General features: G+C 39.9%; 1 protein-coding gene across 2 annotated transcripts in view; it reads left to right on the top strand.

The window, feature by feature from the left end:
- Nucleotides 1–9,167, top strand: part of EPS15 (epidermal growth factor receptor pathway substrate 15) — a 59,233-nt gene that overhangs the window by 44,896 nt on the left and 5,170 nt on the right. The window contains exons 10-11 of one of the 2 annotated variants that reach the window (XM_015566932.1): nt 5,001–5,077; nt 6,555–6,725. In XM_015566932.1, coding sequence (XP_015422418.1) covers nt 5,001–5,077; nt 6,555–6,725 — 248 coding nt within the window. The remainder of the gene's footprint in view (nt 1–5,000; nt 5,078–6,554; nt 6,726–9,167) is intronic. The other variant, XM_006768296.2, reaches the window with a different exon arrangement.

Below are 9,167 nucleotides of genomic sequence, written 5' to 3'. Positions count from 1 at the left end.
AAGGAATTAGATAACTTGAACAAGATCACACAGCTAACTAGTAGCATAGTCAGGATTGGAACCCCTTTTCATCTAATTCTAAAGCCCATGCTTTTTTTCCTGTACCAAATGCCAACTTTTGCTGGAATATAGTCCCTATATTAAGAGGGGCATTTGACTCTAAAAGTGAGACCTATCACAGATTTGCCTCTCTGTAGAATCCTATATCAATCCCCTCTTGTATAGGCTAAAAGCTAGACCTAAAATTATTTAAAATTGCTTTTTTTGCTATAAAATATAAATATACACATATATGTGTGTATATATATATATGTGTGTGTGTGTGTGTGTGTGTATTTTATTGATTTCAGAGAGGAAGGGAGTGGGAGAGAAAGATAGAACATCAATGATGAGAGAGAATCATTGATCAGCTGCCTCCTGCACACCCCACACTGGGGATTGAGGCTGCAACCTGGGCATGTGCCCTTGACTAGAATTGAACCCCGGATCCTTCAGTCCAGCTAAACCAGCTAGGGTGGGTAAATGACTTTGTTTTCTTCTCATTCTACTAAATTTTAAGTTCCATAGGAACTTGGATCCATAGGAACTTTGTATTCACTAATGTATTCCAAGAGCCTTAAACCATGCCTGGTCACATATTATTCCTGGATGAATACATGAATCAGTTACCCTCCTCACAGAGCATGTGATAGAAGCCCAGTGGATGAAAATCCTGGGGAATGGGGTATATTGTTTATTTTGTTCTGATAAGTGTTTAAAAAAAATACTGTGGTAAAATAGCCTATATAATAAAGAGCTAATATGCAAATGGCCGTCACGCCATCATAGCTCACTCAACACTGGGGAGAGAGGAATGGGGACCAGTCAGGCTGTGGCCCGGGAAAGGGACAAGCTGCCCACCCCATGATCCCGGGCACCAGCAGCTACGTCTGCACCTGTGGCCCAAGAGAGGGACAAGCCGCCTGCCCCATGGTCCTGGGTGCCCGCACCTGTGGCTGCGGCCTGGGAGAGAGACAAGTCACCCACCCCACAATCCTGGGCATCTGCGGCTGCAGCCCAGACAAAGCCACCCGCCCATGGTCCCCTGTAGCTGCGGCTGGCCTGGGCAAAGCTGGCCCGGGTCCTGGGTGCCTGCGGCTGGCCAGAGGGAAGGAAGCCTGGGTCCTGAGTGCCTGCGACCAGCTGGAGGGAATCCTGGGTCCTGGGTGCAGGGTGAGGCAGAGGCAGTTAGGGGCGATTAGGCCAGCAGGGTGATCAGGCTTGCTGAGGAGCAGTTAGGGGCTATCAGGCAGGCAGGCAGGCAGAGGAGTTAGGGGTGATCAGGCAGGCAGGCGAATGGTTAGCAGCCAGCGGTCCCGGATTGTGAGAGGCAGTCAGACATCCCTTGAGGGGGCCCAGATTGGAGAGGGTGCAGGCCGGGCTGAGGGATCTCGCCCCAGCACCCCCCACCACCCACCCCCCGCACTAATTTTGTGCACCAGGCCTCTAGTACATAACATAACATTTACCATGTTAAACACTTTTAAGTATACAGTTCTGTGGTATTCAGTATATTCACATTGCTATGCAACCATCACATACATCCATCTTTTTTCATCTTCCAAAACTGAAACTCTATACTCTTTAAACAAAAGTTCCCCATTACCCACTCCTGCAGGCCCTGGCAACCACCCTTTACTTTCTGCATTTATGAATTTGACTACTCTAGGTACCTCATATAAATGGAATCATGTAATATTTATCTTTTTGTGACTGGCTTGAGCTCGATTATCTTGTGGGTCATAAACAGGTCATTAGGGAAGAAAAGATTTCCTCCTTCTCCTCCCAGGATTCTCTTGTAGACAGCTGTGTTATGGGAATTATTTGTGAATCTTAAGACTGGTTTCACTTATTCCTTTTTGTTCATCTGGTTGTGCAGACATGTTACGATACCTGTTTGGAAGATCCCTTATAAGTAGACCGTTTCTGTGCTCTTTTTTTCCCCCCCAATATTTTCAACAATAAGAGTTATCTCCTATTTGCCAGACCTTGTTCTAGGCCTTGAAGATACAGTGGCGAACAAAACAAACTTCCTGTCTTTATAGAGCTTATATGGGAAAGATAGACAATAAACAAACTTGTAATATATTAGGTACTTATGAATGCTATAAATTAAATCAGGATAAGGGGATAAAAAATGGCATGCCTAAAATGTAGCTTTATCAATCACACTTCATAAAAGAAGCATATCTGATCTCAAATATGTAATGGAAAAAAATACCAGGATAAAAAGCTGTTAAAAACGTAAAATATTGGTATGAGTTATTTCTGGAAATGAGATTATAGATGGCATTTTTTTTTATCATGCTTTCATGTATTTTTCCACAGTGTTCATTATCTTTATTTTGGGGGAGAAAAGGGTGTTAGTGAGGTCCCATTTGCATTTAAAGCCTGATTTTGCTGGCTCATAGCTCCTGTGTGCATCAATAAGAAGAAAGCCACCTGCTGAGTTCCTCTCCAAGTGTTATTGCTGGGACTCCTCAGCAGGTGTCTCACACTTGAGCTAAACAAGGTCACACTCAGTGACTCCTTCTAGTTTCTGGGTGGGCCTCTGCTTCATTTCAGTCATGATCGATATTTGAGAAAGTTCTAGCCAAACTCTTATTAATTCCCTAGTTTGGGCAAAAATGCTTTATCGTTCATACAGGATACATTTCCCAGTGTTTGGACCAGTGCTAAATAGGTCATTTATTCTGATGAAGAAAGTGTGGAAAAACTCTAGTAAGCTATAGTAGCATATGCTTCATACATAAATGCCATGTATTTTTATTCATTTCTTTCCCAAAGTACACTCCACGAAATTCCAGTCACTTCACAAAATTTCAGTCAAACTTGACCTAACTCAGCACTATTGCCAAATGTTATGACTTCTTGTAAAAGCTGTGGGACAATAGCAGAGGAAAAGCATGAAGCTGATTTTTCAGTCTTTCCAGTGAAATGAACCCAACTCCTTTCCCTCATTACCTGTCTACCAATCAGGAGAGCATCTGCACCCTGATTGTACCTCAGCTGCTGTGGAATCAGGAATAACAGGAAGAGGAGGAAAAGGAAGGGAAAGCCTGAAACACCAGCCATTACTAGGCTGGGCCCCAGCTGTGGGACTCAGCAGATATGTAGTAATAATAAAGCATGTTTCATAGCTCAAGCTCCAGGATTTCCTGTAACTCTGGACTTTCAACATCCTCTTCAGGCTCAGAGTTGTTGGTGTATCCCTAAAGGACTGGTTTTGTCTATGATTCTCACCACTCCTCTATACTTCCTCCACCCCATGAGTAAACTTGGTGACAAATCAAACAAAAGTAATATACGGGGTGGGCAAAAGTAGGTTTACAGTTATAATACAAATAAATAATATAATAACACAAGAATAAACTGCATGTTTTGTGTACTCACAACTATAAACCTACTTTTGCCCACCCCTGTATATGTTCCTTGCCCATCTTCTTATTTATGCCCATGTTATTTATACTCATTTTTAGAGTAAAGGCACACTTTACACATTTCAATGAGTGGTTGGGCACAGTGTTCTAAAGGGGAGGGCAGTTGGGAGCCATCAGCTGACAGGGGAGCGGTTAGGTGGTGATCAAGCATAGGCAGGCAAGTGGTTAGGAGCCAATGGTCCCAGATTGCAAGAGGGATGTCTGACTGCCGGTTTAGACCCCATCCCGCAGGCATCTGGCCTAAACCAGTAGTTGGACATCCCCTGAGGGGTCCCAGATTCAGGCTGGGCTGAGGGACACCCTCTCCCCCCCTGCACAAATTTTGTGCACTGGGCCACTAGTTTGATATAAAGATGAGGAGTTGAGGAAGCATAAGGAGATTTTTCTGCACCTCTTTGCTTGCTCTGTCTTACACTCTCTTTTGCAGATTTCTTTCCTCTCCTTCCCTTGTTTCTTTTCTGCTTTCCTATATCAAGCAGAAATTCCTATAAACATTCTTTGACTTTATTGGTGGCCTTATGCCTGAACAAGTGAAGCCTGTCTCAAAGTAGATCAGTGCCTTCTAGCCAGAAATGTTAGTCCGTGTGGTAAGTGCGCTGTAACGGAGCAGATACTGTGTCATGCCTATGGAGCAGTGGTTACATAATTGCTTTTGCAATTACTGTGCCTTCTGCCTGGAATAGCTTGCTTTCTCCTACCTTCATCTATTTGGCAGATTCCATCCCTTATTTAAAAGACCTAGCTCAAATGTTAGTCTTCTTTGATACTTTTCCTAATTCTCCCAGACAGTGGCTCCTACAACATGTTTTTCATATCTCAAATAGCTCATTTAAGATGGTTTTATTATAGTTTGTTTACATCTTCCTCACTAGACTGTGAGCTTTCCAGGGGTCGGAACTCTATTTTCTTATTTTCCTAGATGTGCTAGTCAACAAATGTTTTTTGACCATTCATTTTTCATTGGCTAAGCCTTATTCCCTATTTTAAGGACCTTAAAATCTAGTAAAGTGTGATATATCAATCATGGATAATTATAGTACAAACTAGAATGCAGTCAGTGCCACAAAAAAGGAAGAAATCACTTCCTGTTCTTGGAATTAGAGATGCCTCGGTTATTTCAAGCCTTGTGGATGAGGTAGCATTCAAATGGGCCTTGGAGAATAGGTGTGAAATGTGGAATTGATGTAGTCTAGCTTTCTTTACTTCTTGATGTCGTTATTATAAATATTAAGTGAATGGGAGCTATATTATGTGACATGTACTCCAGAGTCCTAAATGCTTTATCTAGAGTTAACCTGTTTTTCATCTTAAATTACTTATTAGTTGGTTTATATAAAGAAATGCATTTATCTTGTAGGAATATCAATGTGCTCACTGTCTTTTTGGACTGAAGTCAGAAATTCAGGAACTGGTATTTGGGATTAGATATTTTTCACCTATCTGAAATGTTACCAACCAAAAGAGGACATGAAATTTGATGTCTTTCTGTTTTATTGCATTGATTTTCTTTATTCGTTTTAGCCACAGACCCTTTTGCTTCTGTTTTTGGAAATGAATCATTTGAAGATGGATTTGCTGACTTCAGCACATTGTCAAAGGTATCCAAAGTGATTAGTGGGAAGGTATAAAATACATTGTTTCTACCAAAAGAGCAATTCTTCCTTTCAGTTATATAACCCCATCACAGACTTTGCAACTTGATTTCAATAATTCACAGCAAATGTTGATTTCAAATAGAAGTGGAAAATAAGATATACTTAAAGTAGATGTACATATTTCTATTCATAAAGACCATGGTGATAGCACAGGTAATTGTAGTTTTCTACTGACAGGTTTGCTCAACAACTTCATTTTTCAGAGTCTTATGTATTTTTAAACACGTTTCTTCCAATTAAACTGCATTTTTCTCCTCTTGATTGTCTGGGTCAATAGTTGTATAATCTGGGTATTCATTCCATCCTCTGCATTAGTTAATTGCCTTTTTTTGTTCTGAGGCTGCTAGGGTTATGTTAATACACATAGTCCAGCACTTACATATCTTCTACCTATTTTCCAGGATAGCTCTAGGACTGATTGAAGCCAAAAGAGTAAAATTAGAATATATGTCAAATTGTCCATGCCATTGGTTCTCAACTAGGTATAATTTCCCCCCCTCTGCCTATCCCCAGAAAACATTTGGCAATGTCTAGAGATACTCTTGGTTGTCACAGTTGGATAGGGGGACTATTCATATTTAGTGGATAGAGAGAAGGGATGCTGTTAAAACATCCTACCAAGTTCTGCCCAGTACCCCCACACCATAGAATTATGGCCAGCCCAAAATGTCAGTAGTGCTACTGTAGAGAAACACTAGCCTAAAAAGAGCTAAAATCTTAACATCTGATTCATTATAGAAAACAGAATCTTTCGCCAAAACCGGTTTGGCTCAGTGGATAGAGCGTTGGCCTGCGGACTGAAAGGTCCCGGGTTCGATTCCGGTCAAGGGCATGTACCTAGGTTGCGGGCACATCCCCAGTAGAAGATGTGCAGGAGGCAGCTGGTCGATGTTTCTTTCTCATCGATGTTTCTGACTCTATCTCTCTCCCTTCCTTTCTGTAAAAAAATCAATAAAATATATTTAAAAAAAAGAAGAAGAAAACAGAATCTTTCATTACTCCATGTATTAGAAGGATAGGATCTTCAGACTCACATTAAGACTAAAATTGTGATTCCATGAGGTCAGTTTGCTTTAAAAAACTGACTTTCAAGTTGTCTTTAATGTTCAAGATGCTGTTTTAAAATGGCCTCCAGTGGTTTTGTATTGCCTGAAGCTTGACAAACCTTTGATCCCCAGATGACTTATTTTGGTATAATCTTTAGCTCTTAAAAAATAGCAGTGTTATAATCACTACTCATATAGAACAATTAAAAAAATATTCCCCCTTTGGCCCTGAATGCAACAGTTAAAATGTCAGTGCTCAGAACTGAAATACATAAAGCTGCATAATACTGAAGACCATTCTTCCAAGTGCTACATGTACAGCTTAATTGGTATAATATATATAATCATGCATAAACATTTCTTTTCAAACAAAGGCTAACAATGAAGATCCTTTCAGTTCAGCCACACTGAACTCCGCCAGCAATGTGGTCCTTACAAAAAACGTGCTGGAGGAAGCACCAGTCACAAGTGAAGATGTACCCCCAGCACTGCCACCGAAGATCGGAACTCCAACAAGACCCTGCCCACCACCACCTGGTATGAGAGCTCCTAAATCAACAAGATGCTTTTTTTTTTCTTAAAGTATTGTGCGGGCCTTATTTATAGACTTACCTAAAGGGCCTTTAACAAAACAAGTCAAGAAAACATGGCAGGAGCCTGCTACTATCCTGTGTTCTGACCTCAATACAGAATTACAGACATGTGCCTAAGAACCCAGCATGTGTAACTGTCATGAACTACTTTTCTGCATGTTCAAATTTCTCTTAAAATCATTTTAGAGAAGCAGTAAATGGAAAAAGGAAAGTATCTATGATGTCTCTTGGGAAGCCCGTTGATTACTGTTTGAACAATAGTTTCCTGCACTTTGGTGTTTTAATTAATTTCTATAAGAGAAGATTAGTTTGAATCCCATTCTTTTCTTGCCAAATGTACTCCTTAAATTCTTTAATGTGAGAATATATGGCTTTTGGTATCCAGCATTTAGCAATATAGTGATTTGAAATAAATTAATTGTTTTTCTTGAAGAAAAATCTTTTACCTCAGTTAATGAAAGATGCCCTGGTTTTCTAAAAGTGATTTTTTGGGGGATCTGGTAATAAATTCTTAATTTTTTATTTTTTTTAATCTTTAGCACTATCCAAAGAAAAGGGACAAAAAAAAAAGACTAATCCCCTGAGTAGCTGTGCTACTAGGACTAGGTTGTTATGTGAGAAGACACATGTGGTACATTGTTCTTTTAATCGTGTATCATTCCTGGGGAAATTTTGAGCACAGGACTGTAGATTACTATTCTTTTTTGTTGTTGTTAATCCTCACCCAAGAATATTTTTTCATTGATTTTTAGAGAGAGTGGTAAGGAGTGAGAGAGAAAGAGAGAAACATCGATGTGAGAGAGACACAGCGATTAGTTGCCTCTCGCATATGCCCAGGGATCGAGCTTGTAACTGAAATATGTGCCCTTGGCAGGAATCAAACCCAAGAACCCTCAGTCTGCAGGCTGACACTCTATCCACTGAGTCAAATCAGTGAGGGCTTTTTTTTTTTAAATGTTTTTATTGATTTCAGAGAGAGGAAGGAACGGAGAGAGAGAAACATCAATGACGAGAGAGAATCATTGATCGTCTGCCTCCTGCACGTCACCTACTGGGGATCAAGCCCACAACCCAGGCATGTGCCCTGACCAGGAATCAAACCATGACCTCCTGGTTCATGGGTCGATGCTCAACCACTGAGCAACACCAGCCAGGCTTGATTACTATTCTTGCCTTTTCATAATAACCTCCCTATGGTATTTCTTGGGATGATTATTTCTTCTTCCTTGATTTAAAGAAATTTCATATTCAATTGTTAATACTCAATTATCTGTTGAAAAGTTAGGTAAATAAGTGATTCCTATCTTTTAAGGAAAAGTAGCCTATATCATATATTGTTAGAGGGTAAGGTTGTCAGTCTATATATTAAACAAATAAGAGTCAGTTTGCTCATTTAACTTTTAGAACTATATAATGACAATAGTGAAGTTATTTTTTAAGTCCTAAATAAAATAATATACTAGTGCTTTAGCTAAATCTTCAGCAGAGTGAGGGTATATCACTATAGAAAGATCAAGGAAAGGATGGCTTGTTGGAGAGAGTACTTGACTGGGAGCTCAAAAGTTTGGGTTCTAATTCTGAATATGCCCTGATGAGCTCGGTGATCCTGAGTGTGTAATTTCTGAGCCTCAGCTGTCTGGGCTGTTAGATGGTGGCAGTATTCTAATTTCGCTACCTTCACAGGATTGGTGGAAGGATCCAGTGAGATGTGAAATATGAACATCTTTTGCAAGCTATTAAAGTGATGGAAGATATTTTAACACCTGTTCTTAATTTTCTTCAGGAAGTGTTAAATTTAAAACTTTAAAATTTGAGAACTTGCTTGAAAATTATGATGCTGTTGTTTGGACAAAGATTAGTTTATCAGCAAACACGAAAATTTAGGCCCTGTGCTTCAAAACAGTCTCTTTATTCTTCAGTTTGATGTATTCTAGGTAGCAAAGTAAATTTTTAATTTCATGTTCCCAGATGTTATATATAGATCCAGAGAAAAATCAGAAGAATATCAGCATTTTTCAAAGGTCATTTGCCCTTATTGCCACAAGTGGGTAACTGAATCAGGCTGAGGTTCTAATAGATGAGGCCATTGACATTCTTTGTCATTCTCCTGTTATATCTTTTCTTCTCTCTTTTCCTGGGAACATGCTATTTTTGGGAAGGCAGAAATAGGAATCCTGACCGAATTTACCTACATGGAGCTGGAATATAGTTGAGAGGTTATGTGTGAAAAATTTGAAGATAGATGTTGGTGTGGCATATGGAGAATGTGTTTTGGGCACTCAACCTTGCCCTCCACCCCCAGTTCTTCATGCTTCCTGTGTTCATGTTCTTGTGTGTTTGTGTTTGCTGTATTTACTAGTTGAGTTAATTGTAATGATTTTGATCCAGGGAAAA

This window comes from Myotis davidii, unplaced genomic scaffold, assembly GCF_000327345.1.
Source record: "Myotis davidii unplaced genomic scaffold, ASM32734v1 scaffold79, whole genome shotgun sequence".
NCBI classification, from domain to species: Eukaryota; Metazoa; Chordata; class Mammalia; order Chiroptera; family Vespertilionidae; genus Myotis; species Myotis davidii.
This window is presented reverse-complemented; position numbering and strand designations above follow the sequence as displayed.